The sequence below is a fragment of the Maylandia zebra genome, linkage group LG4, assembly GCF_041146795.1.
Source record: "Maylandia zebra isolate NMK-2024a linkage group LG4, Mzebra_GT3a, whole genome shotgun sequence".
NCBI classification, from domain to species: domain Eukaryota; kingdom Metazoa; phylum Chordata; class Actinopteri; order Cichliformes; family Cichlidae; genus Maylandia; species Maylandia zebra.
The window spans coordinates 35,550,718-35,576,396 of NC_135170.1; the positions used below are offsets into that span (position 1 = coordinate 35,550,718).

The following is a 25,679-nucleotide window of genomic DNA, read 5'->3' on the forward strand; positions in this document are numbered from 1 at the left end:
TTGGCTCCAGATGTGTGGAGATTTCACAGCTGTCACATGCTTTTTGCATTTTGGAAGAAATTTTCCCCGAGTGCTTCCCTGACCGTTAGAGGCAGCCGGAGAGTGGGAGGGCTCAGTGTTAGAGTCATGTTACAGTTTGTTCAGATGTTCGGAATAAAAACATTTAAAACAAATCCAGTTTAGTTCCTCGGTTTAATTCCCAGGATTTTAAGTACTTTATTACTTCTCCGTGACCCCTCGGGGTCGCCGTAAAAAAAGTTAACATGACAGAAAATCAAATCTCATCAAAAAATGAAAAGATGTTTGCATTTGATTTCAAGTAAAACCTGTTGCAGCACACGGTGATCAGAGCTGAATTCAGCTTCCAGAGTGCAGAAACACAGCGTGATGGTCAACATTACAACAACCTGCTAAAATAAATGAGTAATCTGTGATTGTGATCCCCCGAGGTCTGCAGAATTAAACTGCAGACATCCTAAAATGACACAAATCTGTTATTTGCGGTTGAATCCCTCTGTGAGTCAGTTTTCTTAAAATGTGCCAGGAAATCCTTAAAGACGTCCTGAGAGCTCAGCCCAGGAAGGTGGAGATGAAGACGCTTGTGTCCAGGTTTAGAGTGGCGTGCCACCAACGGTCGGGGAAATACAGCACCTGGAGACAAACATGCAGAAACGCACCGTTAGCGCCGCGCTCACGATCCAGTCGTTCAAATGTAACAGGCGGCGCTCCGAGGGCTCAGTTTTAGAGCCGGTCTCCCGTCAGGGGCTGGAAAACCTCCAGGACGGCTGAAAACTTCAGAAGCATGAGGTGTAATTAAATGTCCAAGTAAGGAAACAGCCTGAGTATCACTGCTCTCACATCTGAAGCGTTGCTGAATCCCGTCTCTCTTAAATCAGCTGTTTATCTGTGGCGTTCTGAACGGGTCACTGCTTAGTTCGCCGGCATCTGGGGTCAGAGTCCAGACGAAGCTTTTTACTTTACACACATGAACTAACTTTCATGTTTTTACTGAAATGGACGCTGAGATAAAGCGACCCTGCTGTGTGTGCTTGGGGCGAGTCGTGAGCAGGTTGGGCGGCGTTACCTCTCCGGGTCGGATGGTGCACTCCAGCGGGGCCTCGTCCTCCAGCAGGTTGGGGTACGTTTCTGTGACCCAGGACAGAGTGGTGCGGTTCGGGTGGAAGTGAGGCTCCTGATCGGGCGGGTAGAGGAACCACCGCTGTGTGAAGAGTAATTCAGAGGTTAACAGGAAACGCATCACTCTGTGAGGAAGCAGTTTTAGTTTACTTCAGTTTTATTTTGAAAATCTGACACTGAGACGCTGCCACATGACCCGCAGATTTAAGCACGCATTTACACAACCACACCTCATCCACTCCGTTACTGGAAATCCAGCTCTGAATGGCTGAGATCCACCAGAGGGCGCCACATGTCCACAAAGCCACTCCCCTCCCCACACAGAGCCTCTTTAATTAGTTTAATTAAACAGCCGGTTTCCTCTATGGGCTCAAAATGTGGTCATAAATATTTTGTACTTGTAAATCAGGATTTGTGTGTGTAAAAAAAATTTGTGTGTGGACTTAGCCAAAAAACCCCTGCAAGTTACAAGTACGAATTTTGACCCTATTTTTCTTCCCGTCATCTGATTGGTCAATGTCATGTCAATCACAAATGTAACGATCCAATCAGAGAACAGATGGGTTTGGCTGTCGAGGGGCGCTTTTTTTGAACTGCAGGTCCTTGAAGGGTGATACAGTTTGAAGCTGGAGGATCTCTATATAAATATCCGATAGCAGCTAGGTCCCCTAACTTTCAGCAGCTGTTGAAAGGATAAAGTTGTGCTATATCAGTGGTTAGAAACACATTATTACTTTAGGATTAGTTTAACACAAAGTCAGGGCTGACCCAGGACCATTGCTGTGAGTCACAGTGCGCAGCATAAAAGTCCTTTCACATCGGACGCAGGATGTGCTGCTAATGCTAACTGCTAACTAAAAGCAAAGGATCCAGAATTTGCTGCTGGCTGCTGGGCTCTGTGGGTTTTTGCATCAGTACCTGCACTAGATGCTCCTGCTCCTTGTCTTTTCTATCTCTGACTTTATGTGAACTACAAGAGTTTCTGGGGTTTTTTTGCTGGTTCCTCAAATGTTCAATAAAAACATGTATGCTAATTCATAACGAAGAAAGCTTTGTAATGAAGACTGTCATTTCCAAAACACTGCCCGCCCCCACCCCGCGGTCCGCAGCGCTGTTGAAAAGGCTGTGGAAGTCCCTGTATTAAACACGTAGACCTGTGACACAAAAATCACCAAACTCGGACGACCACAGACTGTTTTCCTTCGTGGTGATGAAGGAAAACGCTGGGTTGGCATGTAAAAGAGCATTTATTCCCTTCAAAGACCTGCAGTTCAAAAAAAGCGCCCCTCGACAGCTAAACCCATCTGTTCTCTGATTGGATCATTACATTTGTGATTGACATGACATTGACCAATCAGATGAAAGGAAGAAAAATGGGGTCAAAATCCGTACTTGTAACTTGCAGGGGTTTTTTTTCTAAGTCCACACACAAATCTTTTTTACACATACAAATCCTGATTTACAAGTACAAAATATTTATGACCACATTTTGAGCCCATATTCCTCCCACCTTCCTTCCGTAGATGACCTCGGAGTATCCCGGGCCGTGCCAGTGGAAGGGGACTCCTGTTCCAGGACCTGAAGGAGAAGAAAGCGGAGCTACAGTTTGGATTCCACTCTCGGATATTTCTGAGATTTCTTTCATTTTAAAAGAATTTTCACAGTAATGGTCCTAAAAAAGCAGATTATCATAGAGAATTATGTGTCACACGAGTCCTGTCAGGTTTATCAGATCTTTTTCCTTCTCTTGACTTTATGTCATTCCTCGTTTGTCTGCCGCTCTCTGACCTGCGATGCCGAAGCTGTACGCTCCGCTGGTGAGCGGCAGGACGTACGGCGGAGACTCGTAGTGCTCGAAGAGACTCTGCCACTCGGTGAAGTTATTGTCCCCGAAAAAATACAGCGTGTCTGCAGGAAAGTCAAACATTATTCAATAAATCTCACAGCATAAAAGTCACAGCAGCGTCCAGTCGAAGAAAACAGACGGAAACAGATTCATAAGGAAAACAACAAAATATTTTTTAATTATGAATGAAAACAAACCATGTTAATAAAAGCAAAATAGTAAAAATAGAAAACATTTAAAATAAAAAATAAAGTGACAGAAAATTCAGAGTAAAGTAAAAAAATAAATAAATAAACAAGAGTAAAATAAAACTAAAAAAAATGAAGTGAAATAAGTTTTAAAACTAAATAAATAAATAAGACATCACTAAATGAGAGGAAATACAAACAATTAAAACCAAAAAATATGAATAAACTAAGAAATCCTTTTTAAAAAAAGCAAAGTGACCAAAAATGTTTAGAATTAAACAAAAAATGACGAAACCTAAAAAACTTGAATAAATGAGAGAAAACAAAAAAACAAGTTTAACAAAGCAAAGCCAGGAAACAGGAAACCAAACGAGAGCGTTTCCTGAACACCTGTCCCGGCGGCGGCTTTAAGACTCACCGCTGCCGAGGGCGTCCGCAGACTGAGGCCTCAGAAACTCGTCCACGTACTCCTGGAAGGGAACGTCCACTGAAACAGATCAGCACAGTCAGGAGCAGGAAGTGAACAGGTGTGTCTGCGAGGCCACACAGGTGAGACGGGCGTACCTTTCCTGTAGGAGTAGGTGTTGGCCGTGCTGAGCCTCACTCTGTGGGCGCCGTACTCTCTCAGTAAGCTCGACTTGGAGCACAGAAGCCTGAATTTCTGAAACAGATCCAGCGTGACCTTTCAGGCTGTTCACCTGTGCTCACCTGCCTGCAGCTCAGTCATGTGATGCTTACATGTAGATAAGATGTCTGTTTTCAATACGTACGGTGTTGTCAGTGAGGCCTCTGAGGATGACCGGCCTGCCGTACGCGTACCTGCAGGAAACACAGTTGAAGGTTAGTGCTGCTGTTTACACGGTGATGTCATCAGTGAATGTCTGCTGAGAAACAGCAGCTTACTCACGCACCTCTCCATGAACTGCTGGTACGAGAGCGACGAGCCGTGCAGCACGTCGATGTTACACCGACCTTCATCCTGAGACCTGACGTCTGAGGCCGAGAACCTGAGCAGAGCGGGGCGCGCAGGTAAGAGCAGAGCTCACCTGTGGAGCTGCTTACACGCTCTAACATTCATTCAGCAGCTCCTCAGTCATTTAAATCTGTCTCCCTCGTTCCACCTTAAAAACCCAACATTCATGTCACATTCGAGCTGATGACCTCCAGGATGCGAGGAGGAGGAGCTATTAAATAAAACTGAGGCGTAGACTCAAACCCAGAGATCGTCCTTTTATAACATTCCTCAGACCTCATAGCAGCCATGTTATTGGTCACATGATGTCATTCAAAATGCTCCAACAGCACAAACACGGTCCAGAGGTCCAGGTCAGGTGAAGCTAGCAGACAGCTACACCTGTGTCTCCATCCACCTGTCAGTCACAGAGGCCACGCCCCTAATAATGCAAACTTTAAATAGGTGAGTTATAAACACAGGTGTTATCTACAGGCTGCAAACATGTTTATTTCTGCTGGAAAGTTTTAACCTGGAGTCTATGGGGCTGACTCACTGCTGCCTCTCCTGGACGTTGGATGAACTGCAGCCTCTCAGCAGCTCACTAATCTGAATCCAGAGTTTATCTTTAAACGATAAAATAATGTTCTCGTTTTAATTTCCACCCTCGGATCTGCTGAAGTGCAGCTGGAAGCTAAGATGGGAAAATCTGAAATTGTGCTTTTATATTTTATTAAACAATAATAAAAATAACGTGAAATGATTTTATTTATTTATCTGTGCGGGAACAAAATCAGCTGCCATATGACGTATTTAGGAGCACGCGGACAGTTTAATACGGTTATATTATCGTAGTCATAATCGTCTCTGACCGGGCTCGTTCTGCATGAAACGTATGACGTCATCAGTGCCACTGTAATCGCTCCTCGTGGACACAGCTGTTAACTTCACAGGTTTTTGAACGGAGTCTGGTTGAAACTACAGCGAGGGTTGTTTGAATGAGTTTTATGCAAACGTGTCAGGCTGAAGCAGAGTGTAGCTCACCATCCTCCTCCATCCTCATCTTCCTCCTGCTGCTGCAGCTGCGCAGTCACTGCGGCGGTGAAGAAGATAAAAGCGAGCCGCGCCGCTTTGATCTCCATTCTCCCCAAAAGCCTCCGCGAGCTTCGACCGAGCTCAGCCCCACAAATCAGCCTGTTTCTCCTCAGTGTCCCACATGAACGTCAAGTAAGCGCCGACTCCTACTTCCTGGACGACAGCCAATCAGAAAGGACCACATTAATCAGACCGGTTGATGCGTTCGAGGTGCGTGGAACGTTTGAGCGCCTCTGTAGATCGGTTTGTAGTCCTCAACTCTTTATTTATTTCAAGAGGCCCGTTTCCCTGCAGCACTGCTGTGACCCACCTGGCCTTGATAAAGTCCTGCTGTTTGTTGCTGCTCTCATGCAAAACAGCACAAACTGCAGCACATCTATTTGCATTCTTGTTTGACTAAACAAAAAATTTGCTTTCTAATCTGAGACCTAACCATCGACTGCACGCCTCCAATTTCTTCCTCTATAATCTGTTTCCTGCTGGCTGCTCATTTGCATTTTGTATTTCTTGTATTGTGTTGTTCCAATACACCTGCTTTACATCTGATAAATACAGACTGCAGTATTTAAACATCAGCCGCCTGTTCAGAATGAAATTAAACACATTACACATCAGTTGAAATGTCTCATGATTCAGAGTCAAACTTGTTAGGATACAAAACCAAAGCAAGAACCATAATTCTATATTTATTACCATGTCACTATTTATTTAAATGAGTTAAACAACATGTAGCTGTACTGATGACAGAGGAATGTATATTTATTATACTCAAATAAATAAAAGGATTTCTAGAGTCTTAGCTTGCAAATTAAACTCAGGACTGTAAGTGCAGTCAGAGCCGTGAATGTGTGGACAGGGACAGCTTTTGAGTTTTACACTCAGGATGCGATTAAAGTTCAGACCTTCAGCTTCAGAGCTTTAACACAAATGTTCAGCAGTTACAGACATTTTTATACGCAGCACCGTTTCAGAGACTCGGACACGAATGAAAAATTGAGCGATGAGCACTTGATGGGCAGGTGAGGCCTGTCGTCATCACACAGCTGAAACATCCATGAAAGTTAAAATCTTTGAGGACCAACAGAAACATTTTCCTTCTAAAGCGAAGAGGGAAAAATCAGGAACTTTTCTCTCATTTAACTCTTTATTTGTTACTTCAGTGTGTATGAATAGCTGCGTGGAAGGTTTTTTATCAGCAGGAAGAACTGAAATGCATGAAAATGCAATTAAAACTCCAAAATTGACGCTCTCCTTCACATTTTCTGAAGCTGTCCAGTGTCCTTGCCATGAGTCTTTGCCAGGCCAATTCTGGCCCCTGGGTCTAAACAACAAAAGCCCCCCCCGGCTGACAGGTCAGTGGTTGCTGACAGCATAACAGACACATACAAAGATTTCTTCCTTGGGACTAACTGTGCTCGGTCCTGTTATAAATCTTAATGGCCCATAGACAGTGCAAAATGTGCTTCTGGGTCTAAAAAGTGACGCCACCATGAAAGTCTGCAGAAAGACTTCCAGTCGCATGTTGATGTCACTGATTGGTCGACTCCGTTTCTATTGTTAGACTGATGACGGCCAAAGAGACACAGCAGCACGTTTAAACATCCCTGATCATTTTAATAAGCTGTGCAAAAGTTAGTAATAGTAAATATTCCTCTGATTTATTGGCCTTAAAGAGCAGATCACAGTTACTGGCACTTGGTTCAAACATTTTAAAACATTAAACTTAATTAACGAAAAGAAAGATAAAAAGAGATTTTTTAAAAGTCAAAATGGTTCATATTTACTTTAGTCATCAGTTTAGTTCAGCTTGAGATTCCTTCATATTTAAAAAGGAGTTTTTATCTCCCCACTTTCACCAGCTGGTACTCATGAAACTGTTGAGCTGCTTTAACCAGAAAGTGCCCTGAGATAGTACGTGTTACATCGAGCACCACATAAACAACATAAAGCTGAATTTAAAAATGTTCAGTTCCTACAGTAAATGTAGACACTGGCTGAAGTTAAATATAACATTTTAAAAAAATCACACTGATATTGATTGTTTAAAGGTGAGTAGTAGAGTAGAGAAAGAGAAAGTAGAACATTTTTGCACCAGTATTTTAGTTGAACACACTCAACATAACAGCTGTCGTTATGTCATTGCTCATTTATTGCTTTTATATACTGTAAATTTGATGTGTCCTAGCACATGGAGTTGTTTTTAATTAAACGATTCATCATTTTTCATGTTTCTTTAATTTATTACTGAAAAGCTTTACAAGTCATTAATAAGATTATTAATATGTGTATACATATTCTTTAAGTTATTTTCTTCCCTATTTGATATAAAAATGGAAACAGCAAAATAAACTGATGGATCAAATATTTCAATTTAATTAAAACATCACTCAAATACAAGATGTAATTCTTCTGAAGATTTTTAGATTTTATTAATTTGCGTCATTTAAAGAAAGAATGCATTAAAAAAATATACAATTGTAGTTCTTTTTACTTTTACTTTAATAGAATATTTTAAGACTAAGGGGTAATTTTTTATAAAACACCATGATTTTTATAAGGGTGCACAGGCTCCATGAAAGTGAAATATTTTACTTTTTATAAATATGCTTTGTTAATTCAGTGATACTAAAAAGTGTCAGGGTCATTATTCTTCTGGTGGGATGATAATTTCCAACACAGTTTACTTTATTTCAGAATCCGTTTTAATGAAACTACACAGATTGGTCCATCTAAATGTGAGCTAATCAGTTTTAAATGAATTAGTATTGCTTTGTAATCTGTTTTTAGGATTGGACAAACAACAATAAAGTCACACATTCCCAAGATTCAAGTTCTCTGTAATGTTATTAAAAGAGCAAAGTGAACTGGAAACTAATGTGAATGTTTGATATCCTCAGGTGAGGTTTTTAAGTTTTTAAAGAGAAACTGATCTTGAAGTAAGTGTGATATTTCCAGTGATATTCAGCAGAAATGATGCATTCCTATGAGAGGACAAAGAGAGAGAAGAGGATGGGGAGGATGGAGAGCAGCAGAAGAACTGAGAGGTAGATGAAGTGAGCCGAGGAGGGCACAAAGGTGATGAAGCCCGGCTGGTCGGAGGTGATCTGGCTGTTGATCCAGGACTGGTACTGTGATACCCGAGTGTAGACTCCTGGGAAATTGGGCTGAGCGCAGCCTTTCCCAAAGCTCACCACTCCAGCCTGGACCCAAACGGAGCTGTTTTTAACCACCAGTGGGCCTCCAGAGTCACCCTGCACACATCAGACATGGTGGTTATAGTTACAGTAACTTGAATTTTTCTATTTATGTGACTGTTTGATTGTTTTTGCTCTTTAAGGATTCACACAAAGCTGCCCTTGACATTGCTGACAGAGTCAGTGTTTAAAAAAAACAAGACGACTGTTTCTTTATTCATTTTTTACAGGAGCCAAAAAACTGAAGAAATCAGTTCATTTTTTGAACTATTTCACACTGACATTCTTTCTGCATTCCACTATAACTTAACTTAAGCAATAAAAAATCTAATTAAATTAGTCTTTTTTTCTTCTTCTTACAGATCTTAACATTTGACTTAAACATCATTATACATCTTCTTACTCAGTTCATTTTGTCGTGGTTTCTGTTTTTGTCACAGTGTTTTGAGTTTTTGTGGGTTCATAATTTATTTCTGGATTTATTGTGTGATTTTAGTCTACCGTAATTCTACATTCTTTAGTCTTTAGTACCTTAGTTCTTAGTTATTCAAGCTTCTAGTTTTTAGTTCCTTATTTAATATTGCATCTGGCCCGTCCTGGTCTTGTATCTGTGTGTCCTCCCTATAGTGCCCCCTGTATGTAGTCAGTCTTTTCTCTGTTTTGTTTCTCTTTCTGTCTCAGTGTCAGTCTGCCAGTCCCTCGTGGTGAGTGCTTTGTGTTTAGATTTGCTTCCCTCTGTATTGTATTTCCCTGATTTGGTTCAGCTGTGTTCCATCTCGCTGATTCATGTGTGTAGTTAAGACCTCAGTTCTCTGTTATGTTGTGAGCGCTGTGTGTTCTGTATTGCTTCCACAGTTTTCAGTAAGTTCTGACTAAGGACTCTGGGGGGTTAGCATACAATTTATTGAAAACAACACTTAGACTAAAACAGGTTGTTTTACAGCTGATCAAAAGTTAAGGGCCACATCTCCAAAAAACCCTGTAAACCCCCCAAAACAGAAATTAAAGTTCCAAACATGAAGTAATGAGTAGTTCCACCGTTATTGTTGATCACTTCAAAAATTTGTTGTGGCGTGCGTGATGCAAGTGTTTCCAGGAGGTGAGTGGGAACATTTCTCCAAGTGGTGAAGACGGCCGTATGAAGGGCATCTTCTGTCTGGATCTGTTGTCCATTTTTGTCAACTTCTCTTCCCATCCATTCCCAAAGGTTCTCAACTGGATTTAGATCAGGGGAAGACGCATGATGGTCCAAAAGAGTGATGTTATTCTCCTGGCCCCTTGTCCTGCAGCCATCGTGTACTGTAGCGTTGTCCTGTTGAAAAACCCAGTCGATACCACACAGACGAGGGCCCTCAGTCATGAGGGACGCTCTCTGCAACATCTGGACACAGCCAGTGGCCGCACTTCCTGAATATCCGTCGTCCCACTGAAGGAAAAAGCCCCAGACCATTATGGCGCCCCCTCCACTGTGGCGCATAGAAAACATCTCAGGTGGGATCTGCTTGTCCCATTTCTTTTTGTTGCATGGTGAAGCTCTACTTGGAACTTTGTTAAAATCCAACCTTGCAAAGTAAGATTTTTTTTTTTTGGCCATTTTTCAGGTGACCTTAAACATTTGATCGGGACTCTATTTACATATTTCACAGTTTCCACTGCTTCTAATTTCATTGGTGATTTACATCATAGTCCCAGACTTGATTGTGGGTGTTAAGATGGACTCAGACTAACCTGACAGGAGTCCTTTCCTCCCTCTGTCAAGCCGGCACACATCATGTTGTTTGTGATTCCACTGTAGGACTTACTGCAGTCAGCGTTGGACACAATAGGGATGCTCACCTCCTGCAGATTCCCAGGGAAGGGAAGTGGATCTGGAAAAGAAAACAGAAATATCAACATTTAGGTCTGAGGTGTGTAGAAAGTGCTTCATATGCACAGTCCATTAAAAAAAAGTGCAGCACACACAGTTTCTCTCCTGTGTGACTGGACATTTATCCTTTGCATTTTTCGTGTGTGGCGGAGACGTGGTCTTTGGCTTGCTGCAGAGGAGGGGTGACGCAGTGAGCTCGCAGGGCGCCAAGGCCACCTCATGATGGTATTTCGTGTCGTTGGCTGAAACGCCATGAAGAGCAAACTGAGCTTCGACGTGCACGAACCATGAAGGAGGGTCGTGAAGCCAAAAATCCAGCAGCTTAACCGCCACAGCAAAAATTCAAACGTACAGCTCTGCTATCACTTCCACTATATATGAAGACAAAAAACAGCAGTGACTTTTGTAGGGTTACTGAAGTTTGGCTAGCTGGTATATAATAATTTGCTGTGTGGTGGCCAGCTACACAGCTATGTTAGCATAATATAAACAGAGTGACGCTGGAAGAGCGCTAACGTTTTTCCACTCAGTGAAGGTTCCTGATGGTTAGAGACAAATGTAATCGCATGGCAGGATGCTGTAAACAGACCAAACTTCAGTCAGAACAACTGAGATAATCCATCCACAATACGAGGTTAGTCATTCATATACTGCTGCTGAGCTGGAGTTACATCGTAAGGTTTTAAAAACTGAGCTTTAAAATGAACAGTGGTAATAAAAACAGAGGGAGGTGACAGTGATCACTGACTGGTTTTAGGGGCTTGTTCAGATTAAATAGAACAAGATACAAAACATTAAAACATTTTAAAAACACAACAGCCTTAATAAATGCAGAGTAGTTTGGACCTGGAAGCAGGGTTCACCACGTCATCACTTAAAGACTGGATATCCCAACTGCCGTGAATGTTTTAATGCAGTACAGTTGTTATTATTATCATTCAGCACATCCCGTTTATGACAGTGAAAATAAATAACATTCATATAAGAAATAAAATTGTCTCGTGTAAACTGTATATGGTGTTAAATAGGCCTATACTACTGTACTTTAATGTTGGTCATAAGGGTGGTGCTTCAAGAGCCATATATTTTATGAGGTGGTACTCAAAAGTTGAGAACAACTGGCCTAACATATGAAACAGGAAAATACCGCCGTGTAATCCCTTTATTTCAACAAAGTAACTGTATTCTGAATACCACCTTTTTAAACGGTAACTGTAACAGAATACAGTTACTCATATTGTGTATTTTAAATACGTAACGCTGTCTTTACATGTATTCCATTACTCCCCAACACTGCCGGCTCTGGTCATATGGTAGCTGAGGGTGGCTCCAGCCCCGACCCTGACCCTCAGAGAGATTAAGTGTACTGGATGCACACTCACCTCATTATTTAAATCTTTGGCCAGGTGGAAAAGTAGAATATGTCACCTTAAAATTAACAGGAGCTGAGGATAATCAAAATCAGTCTATAACAGGGCTGCCCAATCCCAGTCCTCGAGAGCTACTATCCTGCAGCTTTTAGATGCATCCCTACTCCAACACAGCTGAATCAAATGAATGGCTTGTTATCAGGCCTTTGCCAAACACGATGGCATGCTGAAGAGGTAATGAAACCATTTGATTCAGCTGTGTTGGAGTAGGGATGCATCTAAAAGCTGTAGGATAGTAGCTCTCGAGGACCGGGATTGGGCAGCCCTGGTCTATAACAATAAAATGTAATAATTCTGAGCTGTCACTTAATCCTCACTATTGGAACCGATCCTTCCCCAGCCAGTGACCCAGGTCGTCGTCCCAGCAGGGAAGTCGCTGCCCTTCTCCGCCAGACAAACAGGTCTGATGTAGTTGTTAAATGTAACAGCTGAGGACAGCCGCAGCAGTGCGATGTCATTGTCACTAGTTTCGGAGTTATAGTCGGGATGGTTGATTATCCGGGACACTGACTGGGAAACCTCATTGGGATTATTGCCTCCCTGTGACTCGCGTCCAAGGTAAACAGTCAACCCCGGTGTGCCATAGCTGAGAAAACCAAGAAATGAGTATCTTAATGCTTTGGTTCAGAAGGTGAGGGGTGGGTCATGTGACACAATGAAAACCCACCTTTGGAAACAGTGGGCAGCAGTCAGGATCCACTGGTTGTTGATCAGGGAGCCGCCACAGAAGTGTGAACCGTAATGGTGCAGACTGACCTGCCAGGGCCATGCCCCGGCAGTAGCATCCTCGCCTCCTACAATCCTGGTGTTGAGTGGAGCAACTCCACAAACTGTAGGCAAATGCATATATGCATTTAGTAAACTTTCTCTGGGTAAGCGTCTGTGTATTCTGATTCAAAGCAGCTTCAGACAGTCAGCACATAAAAAACATGAGTGAAAGAAATCCAGTGGTCCACAAATGAAACCTCAGCGACTGTGGTCAACAGTCTGTCCCATGTCAGATTATTCAATTCAGATTTGCCCTTTTTTTCTTTAGGCTAAACACCCTAGGCAATCTTTCCAGTACAAATGAGAATTGTATCACTAATACTGTCCTTTACATACATGCCTCTGCAGGACAGCAGTACAAGAACTGCAGTCTCCATTTCACACACTTAGACATGCCCAAATGTATTGTTGAATTTAAAAGCATCGTAATGAAGGAGCTTATGCTGATAATATGACCTTACAGGGGATTCATTTCTGATGAAGAACTTACAGAAATGTCAGTGAACTGTATTATGGATATATGGATGACATCCTGCAAATGTGCAACTTTCCATTTAGCTGTTGACAAAAACTGTATCAGAAAGCATATTGGTAATTTTAAAATATTTAAAATATTAAAATAAACATCATGTTTTATTTCATAAGACTTTTAACTACTCACCGAGACCCTAAATTCACCAGAAAAGTGGTTACCAAGGTCAAAGGTCAAGTGAGCAACAGGCTTATTTCACTTCTTTCAAACTGAGATTCATTTTGATTAAAGATTCAGATTATCTTCAGTTTTCTGTTTTACTCTGTGTGTGTGTGTGTGTGTGTGTGTGTGTGTGTGTGTGTGTGTGTGTGTGTGTGTGTGTGTGTGTGTGTACTCACCATCGAGCTGTGCGTTGCTTCCTGTTTAGGGACAATAGAAACAGAGACATGATGTATTTGTTAGATCTCAGTGAACTGAACAGGCTGGTTGTTCTTAACGTGCTGTTAAGGTTTCTAGGTGGAGCTGGAATGTGCAGCATGAAGCCAAACAAAAGACAGAAACGATATCTTTATCTTTTAGCAAGACAAAAAAAACCCAATAATGTTGAAAGGCAGGATATATAAATAGGCCACAAGAAGAACATAAGTGTACTGAGAGAGTGAGATAAGCAGAAACAGAGCAGTTAAGGAACCTTTCTCAATTCTCAAGTACGCAAGTACGTGCTCGCGTTCTCGGCGAGCACGTACTTGCCGAGAACGTGAGCAGGGACTCGCAATTTGTACAATTGGAACACCAGCGTACTTGATGATGTCTCAGGTCCGGAGTTTTTACTGCCATCCTCTTAATTTAACTGTGAGTAGGATATGAAGCTTAACTTTAATCACAGCCAAACCGGTTTACTCAGGAACAAATAAAACACTGAAATAAACCAAACATTAACATTTAGAAGTGATCTAAGCGACTTATATATCATCTTTAACCTCAGTAGTGAAATCTCTATTAATAAAAATAGTGTACATGTACATACGTGTACATACCTTAATAAAAACAAGCAGGTGAGATGTTAGAACACTTTTATTTTTATTGTAGTGGACACTCAATACAATAGACAGCTGCTGGGGTTTGTTTAGCCTGAGTAGCGAAAAGACCGCGGGGGGGTTGGAAACGATGTGCCGGGAGTCCGCTGTTCTCGCCGGCTCTAATGATCCTTGACCTCGCTGTCTGCTACGGAGCTGGCGGGTCACAGACGTCTCCGAAAACATCAGAGCGCGTTTGGAAATATGTGATATCTTGATAAATCGAGCCGATATTTGAAGTTTACACAGCTACATTCTTGCTTGAAAATAACTTAAACGTTTATTTTGTGACCCAGAAAGAATAATATTTAAACGTTTTTTTTCGTCCGCCATTGCCGCGTTTGAGTTTTGGACGAAATGCATTCTGGGATATTTAGCTGTACCGAGTCCACACAAGTCACTGGTCGTGTCCAAATTCATGGGCTGCATCCTCCTGAGGCCGCATTTGTAAGCCGATTACGTCACAGCAACGCGCCGAAAGCTGTTCAAATTTGTAGACTCCTCCGAATGCAGCCGACAAATGTGTCCTCTTTTTCCCCGAATATGAAGGATGGGTCGGGTGTGTCCTTCGTGGCCCACCATATCCCAGAATTCATAGCGCGGCCCAGCCAAACTCCAGTTTCCAGCAATGGCGGCCGCTACTAAGTTTTAAAATTACTCATACTAATCTTTCTGGGTCACAAAATAAACTTTTAACATATTTTCAGGCGAGAAAGTAGCTGTGTAAACATCAAATATCTGCTCGGTTTATCAAGATATCCCATATTTGCAAAAGTGCTTCGACGTTTTCAGAGGCGTCTGCTACCCACCAGCTCGACAGCTAGCCGGGAGCTCGAGGGTTACTGATGCGGCCGAGAACGGCACAACTCCCGGCACATCATTTTCAGATCACCGCGGAGTTTCGCTGCTCGGGTTAAACGTAATATATAAGTCACTTAGACAACCTAAAAATGTTATTGTTGGGCTTTTTTCAGTGTTTTGTTTGTTCGTGAGTAAATCGGTTTGGCTGAGATTAAAGTTATTAGATTAGATAAAATAAAACTTTATTAATCCCCCTCCTCCTTGGTTTTTACACAGCTGACTAAACGTCAAACAGAAACCTGATTAAACATAAGTATGAGACAGTCGAGAATTTACGCCAGTGTCCTGTTATATTTTATATGCTTGTCTGTGAGGAGAGGATTGCTGGAATAGTAATGATGATGTGCGCTATCACTGTCAATTGTCAGTAAACACTTCATCTGGCTGATGAATCTACACGTGAGATATTACAAAGTCTGCATTATTAACTCTGTAATTAGGCGCCATTCTTCTTATTTTACGGCGCTGTTGCTCAATCGGGGGACGCTTGAGGAGAAAAGCATGAATTTCTTTGTATACGGATTATCCATTGTTTAAATGTCCCGGGCAGTCGAAAAGGAGGCAGAGCTGTTGAGAAATGCTAGGAGCTAACTGGGCGCTAACCGTACCATTCAAATATATTGAATGTCGCAATGTTGGCAAAGAGAGGAAGTGACGTAAGATTTGCGCATGCGGGGTACCGATCGGGTTTCCGGTACGGATCGGGTAGTGACAGTGACAACACGTACTTCGAATTGGAACAGTACTTGGTCTCCGACTGATGACGTATCACGAGTACACGAGAACACAAGTACGCACAAGTACGCACATTGAGAAAGGGCCATTATGTTATCTCCGCGTAGTTTAATGCCACATATTAATGGTTTGACTGATATTAAATACCCGTGTTACTAACATACATTTGAACAATATATGTTAGTACACATAGCTGTAACATTTACACATAGCTGCAGTGCTGCAGACTAACACGTTTATTCTGTTTTATTCATTATTAAAATTCAGAGGAAACCAGATGTTTCCTCTGTCAGTACGCAGATTTTAAACAACAAACAGAAGTTTGTTTTCCCCAACCTTTCAGGTTTGTGGTGTCCTACAAAAAATAAAAAGGCACTTTGGACTAAATTTATATTCACATTTTGTTCAAATCGTACTTGACATAAACATAAAAAAGCAATTCTGCCCCTGTTTCCATCCATCAAATGTCATTATTTCTTTTTATTTCTTTTATCAGCTTTAAGTATTGTAAAAGATGAATAAAAATAGATTGATAAATCAAATCAAACAATGATTGAATAGAAGATAACACAAGGAAACATTAAGAGATACCATTTTATTGGAACACTGTCCTACATACATACACAAAGCATATGAATTGGATTTTAAATGAAATTTAGAAAATGCTTAAGAAATGAAAAACTGTCTCCTGATGTCACAGCAGGATGTTTTTACTCATATGGCAGACCCAATAGGACTGCGTCGTGTTAAGAGGAGAATGACCCTGGACAAGTCACATTATAACATAACACTGAAATACAAATGTTTCAATAATGTTTCCAGTGAACATTTTTATTATTATAGGTTTCAGGTTTTTCTCTCTGGTCCTTCCTGTTTTAATGGTCTTGTAGTTTTAACATAGGTTATTGTTATTGTAGTTCTGCACATGGCTGATTTCTGCTTGCAGTGACATAATTATTGTTTCTGATTCAACCTGTGTGAGAGAACGCCCTCTGAGACGAGAGCGTTCAGTGAAAGGTAAAACCCACCCACGTGTCGATACCTCAGTATGAATCATCAGCAGGACACCGAGAATCAAACCGGCCAGCCTGGTTTTTTTAAACCGAAAAAAGCTTTGACGTGACCTGAAGCTCCTTTAACCTGTATGACTTCAAAGCTCTTTGACTTGTTTACTTTAGTCTACAGCTCTTAAATGAGCAGCTGATGGACGTCATGTTTTCTTTTCCAAGAATTTGTTTGTTCTGTGGGACACGTCAGGAACATCGGAGCTTCTACAGTCTAAAAGCATGATGTGAGAAAACCAAAGAACTTTATGGTGAAAGCACTTTTCTGGTTCCTTTTAATGTTTTAGCAGGAAGATTCTTTTAAATCATGTCTAAAATAAAATGTATTATTTTTATTATTACTGAACTGCATTATTTGATGAATTAAAGCTGTTCTTTACTCACAGCTTGACTCCGTCTGAACTTTGACCTGTGATGTAAGAGGAAGCAGGAAAACACGCTTTTGTTGCTTTTTATGTTTTAAATGATTACAGGGACGATCTGTTTTATTATTTTATGATGAAGTCATGATGGCGTGATCATGTTTGTTTTTCTCAGCTGATTTCTCCTTGTTTTGTAATTAATGTTAAATTAAAATACTCTTAAAAACTTTTATTGGAATCAACTTTCAGTCCTCGACAGATGAGGAAGCCCCCATCCATCAGGCCCTCAGGGCTGAGCAGCTGACTGTCACCATCAGTAAAGCACAGCGGCGCTGTCATCACGCTTTAGAAACTCATTCAGTGTGCCCGATGCTACCAGTGCATGCGGGCATCTCATAGGTATGTACACAATGTGCTCTGGCATCATCACTATGACATATTAATTAGTTCCTGATGGTTTCTGTTCAGACTGAAAGAGGACAAAGTTCACAAGATTGTTTCCTGCGGGTGAACTTTATTTCACTTCCTCTTATTCGGCTTTGTTCGGCTAGCTTCACACAACGATCTTCGAAGAATAACTAACTAAAGTGAAGGCAAACGGTAGCCGACAGCTAGCAGCCGTGCTGTCTGTATCCATCACTCACAGCAGCCCTCACTTTAAGAAAACACATCTAAAGGCTACAGTTGTCTGTGGGACTGACTCGATGCCTCAAGCAAATAGAGAACTGCAGTTTTCAGTATTTACACCAAAATAGCCCCAAATATTCCTGTCAGAAGCCACGTGCCGACCTAAATGTAAACGTCAAAATATTTGACTTATTCTTTGCATATTTCCACGACCCTTTATCCATAACACATTCATAGAACCTACCGTTGTATATACTGGATTATCTTATTTTGTATTTCTTGAGTTTATATTCTGGTGCACTCTTTGCATTCTTCTGTTATCTGTACCTGAGCCGTGGGGTCTGTAAAATCTTATCTTCAAACTGGTACAGTTTACAAGAATTCACTCCCATGACTGCCAATTGAAACTACCACAGATCTCTTACAGGACAGTCGCCTGAGAGCAGGAACTGTCAGCAGTGAAGTGGAGGAAGGGTTCAGATATTTAAAAGATACTTTTACTGAGAACTTACATTAAAAAAAAACCTGTAAACGTGTGAGCAGAAGGATAAACTACAGCAATACAAATTGTATGCTTTTTATTGATGCTGAGACATTTCCATGTACATGAATTGTTAATTTTATTAGTTGAGTAAATTTGTGATGTTTCACATCCTTCTAAACTTTATACATTTAACATTTATCTCTGAATTTAGTGAAATAAAGTACAAAGTATTAAAACGATCCTTCTAACTTTAAGATCTCAGGTTGTTGAAGCTGGTATTGTTGTGGCTCTTTTCATTTGTTCATTTATTTCTGGTAATCATGAGTCAGCTTGTTGTATTGTTCTGTAATGAGCAGTAAAAGCAGCACAAGAGCCCGGCTCAGGTCTCTGAGAAACACGGAGTCAAACTGACTCGTCTGGATGTTCGTGTTCGTGTAGCAGTGAAAACAGGAAATTTACAGATTTAAAAGCAGACTTTTAATTTTGTTTGATGTTACAACCTGATCAAATGTGTCCACGGCCATTTATAACTTACAATATTGTAAATTATTACAATTTTGTAAAAAGAGACGAGCCGAATTTCTTTGTATCATCATTTAAATTGCAAAATAAATGAGATTGTGAGTCTTAAATCTCAGGTGAGACTCACCTGTAAGCGTTAAGGCCAACAGCAGGACTCCACATGAAAACAGCTCCATCCCCACAGAGTCTCTTCTCAAAGTGTCTCCCAACTCCAACGGCAGGAGTCTGTAAAGCACGAGGGCGTGACCGCCTGCATCATACCTGACCGTCAGCCAGCACACGCCACAAACACACCTGACACACCTTCTTCTTCTGAAACCAAAAGCAAACACAGATGCAAACAGACCGCACTGCTCACGGTGCTAATGTTGTTGTCCTGATTTGTTTTTATTGATATGTTTACATTCATACAGATTTTCCACCAGTTTTCCTGTGAAAATGGTTTCATTTTTATTAATTTGCCAACAAAATATGTCAAATATTAAAAGCATTTCTGTATTTTATTTTACAAATATTATTACTTAGATTTTTATGTTCACTCTTCTTCTGACAAATAAAGTCGTCTAAGGAAAGAGAGCTCCTTCGACGACGATGACCTGGATGACTGAGAACCTTCACCGACAAATAAAGTCACAAACACTTTTCTTTATATTTATATTTTATATTTCATTCCGCACCGATCGACCTCTGCCCCAGTTACTAACGACTGTGCTGGCCTTAACGCTGCACCTGAGACCACAGACCAATTGTAAAGTCAGATGTGACGCTGATGGAGAGATCGGTGCAGGGCGATGGAGATGCAAATCGTTTCAGTGAGATCTCATTCATGGAAGTGATGTGAGACACACGGAGCAGCCAAAGCTCCGCGATGGCCATGCTCGGCTTGGACTTTAAGGTTCTGTTATTATGAAGTATTTTCTTTTTTGATTCTGAGCTTAATGATTGATCGTTTATTGATCCTCTGTCGTGAGTTCTTGGTTGCCGTTATATATTAGAGGTGAAGTCCTGTGTGAAGTTGGAGGTTTCCTGATTTAGTTACTTCCTGTCTGGTTTTGGTCATCATTTGTTTCTTGTGTCTTGTATTTAGTCTTATTTACTTGTCTTGATTAGTTTCAGCAGTTTTAGTTCCAGGCTCCTGGTTAGTCCTCGTTGTGTCCGTGTACATACAGCCTGTGGTTTCCTTTGTTCCCTGTCAGAGCTTCTGTTTCTGTTCGTCATGCCTGTGTTCGTTCGCTTGTGTATTGAATTACGTTTCTGGACTTTCGTTTCCCAGGAGATAAAGGTAGTGAAACACTGAAACATACGAAGCTTTTGTGCCAGAACAATCTGAAACCATCTCTGCTGTGACTCCTGCTGCCAGTTTGTTATCTCTACATCTCGAGGATGCTTTTCTGTGAAACAGTGATGCAGGTGAGCTCTTTTTATGCCAGACTGTCAGTAACTATGATTCTCACGTCAGGCCAGCGATGATCCAACAGGATGATCAGTTTTTAGTTTACCTAACCATGTATATTTAAATTTTAAAAACTGACAACATTTGTTTTTTTTTAAATAAAAAGGTCAAATTAATCACATTTTCAGGGGCTGATTCTGACCAATCGTCACATCTTTACCTGTAACCATGAATAAACTTTCCTGAGCGATGCTTTGTCCTGTAACACCTACATGATGTTTTACTGAGACTGGAGCTTTGGTCGTGCCGTCCCAGCACAACTGCTGTTGTTTATGAAATATTCACAACAGACACGTCGGGGGAACGAAAGAAGGAAAGACAAAACTCATCTGCCAAGAAAATATGTTAAGAAAAAGATTGCCTGTAATTAATGAGTGTTTCTCTGTTGACAGTATGAATATACTCTTCATGGTGGCGTGTGTTGTTGTGAGGATGATGTCATCTAATGCAGCAAATACAGTTTTCTGTTGAAAGTAGAAAAAGGTAGCGAACAGACGGAGTCAGAGCTGAGAACTTCTGTTGAGCAGAGAAAAACTTTTTATTGACACTAATGAATTTGCAGCTCTCGCTCTCTGCTGATAGGAGAGGATGGAGCTCATCCACCTGTCTCTCTTTCTCTCATCTATACGCTGTTAATCATTCCAGTGAGATATTTATGTTATTTATATATCAATATATTTACTGGAGTCTGTTGACTGACTGAATAATCTATACTAGTCATCACAATCCACAGCAAAAACAATGAGTGGCATCAATCAAAGCACTCATCCAGTAACTACAAGGCCCGGCCCAAATGACTGTGTGTGATACAAAATGTGAATCGTTGTCCTGGCCTTATCGTAGCAGCAGGTACAACACCTGGTTTGGTTGTGGTCACGTGATCGCGGTGTTTCGAAACACATGAGCTTCCCATAAGCAAAGTCTGGAGCTGGAAGAGACGAACCTGCTCAGCCGAGTCGCTGCCTTCACCGACGCACAGAAGCTTCATGGAGCAGAGTCCACGCGCCTTCACATCAGCAGTGCTCAGTGGTGCTTTTGGTGGCTCATGACAAATGATGTGAGATTTATGAAGTGTATCATATATTTAATATCACACTAGGCAGATTTACCCGTGTACGGCTATTTTCAGTACATGTTGCTCGTTGTAAACTTTCCGTGTAACATTCACGATGATATTGTTGATGGTAACGTGTATGATTCCAGCGCAGCCGACAGGCACTTTGAATTTGTAAAGCTCCTCGCATTACATTCATAATCAAGTTCACTGACTGACGACCCTGCAGTGCTGTTTTCCTGTATTCCTGTTTCATCCACTTTAATAAAGTGTCCTGTGTTACAGTAACTGAGTTGTGGATTCGCTTAATGAACGCCTAAGTTGGGCTTCAATCTGCCTTAGACTCACTGACCTTCTTTGAATCAGCATCACAAAGATCCGAAGTCACTGACAAAACATACACGTATAAATAAATAAAATCTATAGAGAGAAACATGTTTGATATGTTTTTTATTAAGTTACACACAAACAGTGTTTTCTACCAACAGGCTCAGACAACACACAACAGACCAGAAACAAAGAAGCAATGTGTACAAGCAGGTGGCAAACACCGGTTTTTGAAGTAATTGTACAACAAATGCCTCCCAACAGCTTCAGTGTTTCCTGGAATTGATTCAGAAACACCAACAGAGCTATTATCCATCTCTTATGTCAGGCAAGTTTCCCCCAGATAGTCCTGGTTGAGATCTAGTGACTGTGAAAGCCATGGTGTATGATCACACCATTTTCATAATCAACTATTCAGTGACCCCTCTTCAAATACAAAACATCTCTCATAGCAACTTTGCACTGATTTTAAAACTCTTTCCCCTTTGACAAAGGGACCCGACGCAGCAGCAAAGTCCAACACTGACTCTTCGTGCAAATGTCAAGAGTAATTTCAGGGGATTTTCCAACCTCTTGGTTCACAAGAGCCAAAGAAAAATCCTCATCAACGTTGGAGTAAAAACTAGATGCTTTTATTGTATATACACAGATAATGCTTACTGTTGTGTCAATAAATAACACGCTGAAGACCACAGACAGCAGTCCAGGCATCAGGAGCTGGAAACATCACCTGATAAAGAAAAAAAGACAACGGACCAAATGAAGAACAGAAGTGTTCTTCATTGCACATTTTTGACCAATCAGAAGTCCCCTTCTTTCACTCTAGACTTTTGACCAATCACCAATCAGGACGAATTGCACTATGGTCCATCCCCCTTTTCAGGTAACCTTGCATTTGGAGTGTAATTGTTTTTGTGTTCTAGTTTCTGTTCATGGTGTTGGTTTGATTATTTCCCTGGGTTCAGTTTTCTGCCTCCTCTGTGTCTTGTAGTCAGTTTGTGTGCCTCAGCAGATTTTACTCTTGTTCTATACAACCTCTGTGTTTGTCTTCAGGTTCAGTCAGTAGTCGTTGTAGATGCTCTCATGCTCCTGCACCATCACCCCGTCCCAGGACAGACATGGATGTGATTCCTTCTGATTTGATCAGCTCCTCCCAGCAGCAGATCATTCCAGGGGCGATTCTAGGATCAGAGCTTTGGGGGTGCTGAGCACCCAGAGAGCTGCTCAGCCAGGCAAGCTCAACTTTACTCATCACGATGAGACGTTTTCCCTGTCTCTGTCAGTCCCTGCATCTTTAAATGTCTCCAGTTGTCCCGAGTTCCCTCTGTTCCTCTCTGTCCTCATCGTCTGTTGTCTTCGTCTCCGTTATCAGTCATCATAATTTTACAATCTCTGTGCAAGTCTGCAAATTTCTTTATTAAATCATAAGATTCTTAAATTCATCAAGTCTCTCTGTGCCTGGGTCCTCGTCACAAAACATGACATCACTGCTTTGTACATTTTAACACAATTTAATAAGCACATGCTTCAGCCAGTACCTTTTGATTAGCCTTGTCTCGTGGTTTCTTGCTTTGTGGTAGATCTTTATTCTGTTTTCACCGAGATATTTGAATACTAATCAATAAATCGATACTCAATTCTAAAAAAAAAATTCTAAACCCACATTTGTGAAAGAAAAGCAAAACGCTTTTTTGAAAAGTTTTTAACAAAACCATCAAATCTGATAAAGGTTATTTAAATGCTGCAAAAGAAGAATGGATCGGAATAAAAATGCATCCTAACCTTAATTACTGGGGAGAATAATGAATGATGCTCATAGTGAGCTTTTAATGTGTATGTATAATATAATACAGATACATAAAAATACACTCCAAAAATAGAAGAGTCCTTGAAATGTACAAAATATTAATAAAGAAATTATAAAAATGGAGGCAACTATGCCTATGGTACAATGTATGAAAAGATCTTTACTGCAGATACTAATATGGCTCTGCAGATTTTTTATTTTATTTTAATGTTGCCTCAGCTTGATGTTGGCAAATCTGTCACTGTTTGGTGATCAACTCTCTCAAGCAGTTTAAGAGTTTCTGCTGTGCCTGTCACTGCTCCCTGTCTGTTTCCTTACCTCATTCTTCCTGACCTTCCGCCCTTATATCCATTATGAACCTGGCTGTCTCACTGTACACACACACACACACACACACACACACACACACACACACACAAACAACAGCAGTTATAAGGTTAATGGGAATCCAGTCAGTTAGCTAGTTAGTACCGTGGGTTTAATATCGGCACATATGACAAAATAAGCAGCTTCTCTCATTCCTTTTCAAACAGGACAGTGGTAACAACAGCAGGCTACAGACAATGTTACGTTTTAGATTTTAAATAGGCTGTATACATTTCAATGGGAGCAACAGGGCGGTCAAATATCACTGATTTCACTACAGAGCAGGACGGATTGTAGGGCAGCAAACATCGTGGGGAAACACGTTTCCCACACTGCAGGTTACCTGGTGTTAGTGATGGGACGTTCTGTATCGAGGCTTCGGAGCGTGTGTCGAGTAATGGAGGGGGCGTTTCCGCGAAGCGCGTATCGAGGCTTGCTTCATTTATGGGAGGAGCTGAAAATGATCACGTCCGAAGCCTCGCTGCCCGGCTGTACCACGTGACTGGTTCATGAAGTGGTTCGAACTTTGCCGCGAGATATGACAGCGATATAAACCCCTCAGACTTCATTCAAAATGTGGGTGTTTGATGGAGAGTTGCGGTTAGTGAGAGTTTGGAGACCGTTTGGAGGTTTATGGGAGTGAGGAGAGAAAGTCTGGAGAGAATGGAGCCAGCTAAGAAGAGGAGGATGTCCTCCCCTGTGTGGGAACATTTTGATCTTATTCCTCCCAACAAGGTATGTAAATTTCTACAGAAGATGTATTTTCATGATACTGATGGTGCAATACAATTTATGTTAAGCTGTCTTGACTTTTGTACAAGGTGAAGTGTTTGCTATGTGCCAGGGAGCTGGGATATAACAACAACACCTCATCCATGCTTAGGCACTACAGAGCTTTGCATGAGAATAAGGGGAACACCGATTGTGGAGCAAGACCAGGTGAGCCATCAAATGCCATGATAATATAGGATGCAGTAATGTTACTAAATGATATAACAATATTATACAACTGTTATAAGTTACGTGTGTGATATTTATATTTGTGCTTTATCTTTATTGTCTTTCCTCAGGAGAACAATCTCAAATAGATGAAGACCTGGTTAGCATGGTGATTGAGGACTCCCAGCCATTTAGCATTGTGGAGGACAAAGGATTCAAAAGATTTGTTAAATCATTAAATCCTAGCTATGTTCTCCCCACTAAAAAGGCCATAAAAGCAGTGAAAATTTAGTTTTTACAGAATAAAATGTGAACAGGCAGGACTGAGGCTCAAAGCCTGTGTGTAGCTGTCCACACCTCAACGTTACAAAAGCACAACTACTGTCCACACCCCAACCACACCTCACCTCACAGTAAATGATCATTTCCATTTCAAGCATTTCCAAATAATCATTTTCCATACTGCCACTATAAATATACACAGTATACTGCCATCACTACAATATAGATGTTTTACACACTCCTTTTGTTGTTGACATTTACAGGCTGTGTGCAAAATGCCACACTCTTCAAATTCATGCCAGCTATTATTTTTACGTCCAGTAGGTGTCCTGCTAGAGCAAATGAAGCTTCTTGAAGCTTCGCGTTGGGGTGAACCAATTGGATGAAAAGCTTCAGTGCTTCATGGGGCTTCATCTGCCCATCACTACCTGGTGTCATGTTTTTCAGCTAAAAGACACATGGTCTGACTCCTACCAACTGTACAAAGAGTAACGCAAGGTTAAAGGCAGCTAACATGTCCTGTTTTAAGCCAGGCTCTTCCACCTCCCTCTGCTGCGTCTCAGCCGCCATCGCTCTGGCAGTAGCTAGAGCCAGAGCAGGGGAGAGCTGGAACAAACCATTTTGGGAGGGGGGGGGGGGGGTATCTTTGTTGTTAAAATATCTCAACCAAGTTTCTATATTTTTGTAGTGTATCACACAAAAAATATGACACTATCCTGTACCAAATATTGTCAAAAAAGTAAGAAATCTTTGGGGGTGCTTTGATGAATT

At 41.2% G+C, this 25,679-nt stretch overlaps 2 protein-coding genes across 2 annotated transcripts; both read right to left on the reverse strand.

Annotated features, from left to right (window-relative positions):
- Positions 1–173: 173 nt before the first annotated feature.
- jmjd8 (jumonji domain containing 8) lies at positions 174–5,380 on the reverse strand. Its single transcript, XM_004556451.6, has 9 exons — positions 5,168–5,380; positions 4,083–4,178; positions 3,942–3,990; positions 3,736–3,832; positions 3,590–3,658; positions 2,926–3,045; positions 2,648–2,715; positions 1,085–1,219; positions 174–651 (listed from the first exon to the last, which is right to left on the reverse strand). The coding sequence occupies exons 1-9, from the start codon at positions 5,263–5,265 to the stop codon at positions 571–573; spliced, it is 813 nt and encodes a 270-aa protein (XP_004556508.2). The 5' UTR covers positions 5,266–5,380; the 3' UTR covers positions 174–570.
- Positions 5,381–7,714: 2,334 nt separating this feature from the next.
- Positions 7,715–18,879, reverse strand: LOC101481279 (serine protease 33). Its single transcript, XM_076883487.1, has 6 exons — positions 18,808–18,879; positions 13,348–13,368; positions 12,377–12,539; positions 12,027–12,295; positions 10,141–10,280; positions 7,715–8,469 (listed from the first exon to the last, which is right to left on the reverse strand). Exons 1-6 carry the CDS (start codon positions 18,854–18,856, stop codon positions 8,200–8,202), a joined length of 912 nt encoding a protein of 303 aa, XP_076739602.1. The 5' UTR covers positions 18,857–18,879; the 3' UTR covers positions 7,715–8,199.
- Between the last annotated feature and the right edge of the window lie 6,800 nt (positions 18,880–25,679).

Bases quoted from the DNA above. Each gene is read 5' to 3' on its own strand.
- jmjd8 (XM_004556451.6), bottom strand. From the start codon at position 5,265: ATGGAGATCAAAGCGGCGCGGCTCGCTTTTATCTTCTTCACCGCCGCA. The intron at 3,659-3,735 runs GTACGCCCGTCT...GATCTGTTTCAG, and splicing joins CACCTACTCCTACAGGAAAG to TGGACGTTCCCTTCCAGGAG. The intron at 3,046-3,589 runs GTGAGTCTTAAA...ACTTTCCTGCAG, and splicing joins TGCGGACGCCCTCGGCAGCG to ACACGCTGTATTTTTTCGGG.
- LOC101481279 (XM_076883487.1), bottom strand. From the start codon at position 18,856: ATGGAGCTGTTTTCATGTGGAGTCCTGCTGTTGGCCTTAACGCTTACA. The intron at 10,281-12,026 runs GTGAGGATTAAG...TTTCTTTTCCAG, and splicing joins GGGAAGGATCGGTTCCAATA to ATCCACTTCCCTTCCCTGGG. The intron at 8,470-10,140 runs GTTAGTCTGAGT...TGATGTGTGCAG, and splicing joins GAGGAAAGGACTCCTGTCAG to GGTGACTCTGGAGGCCCACT.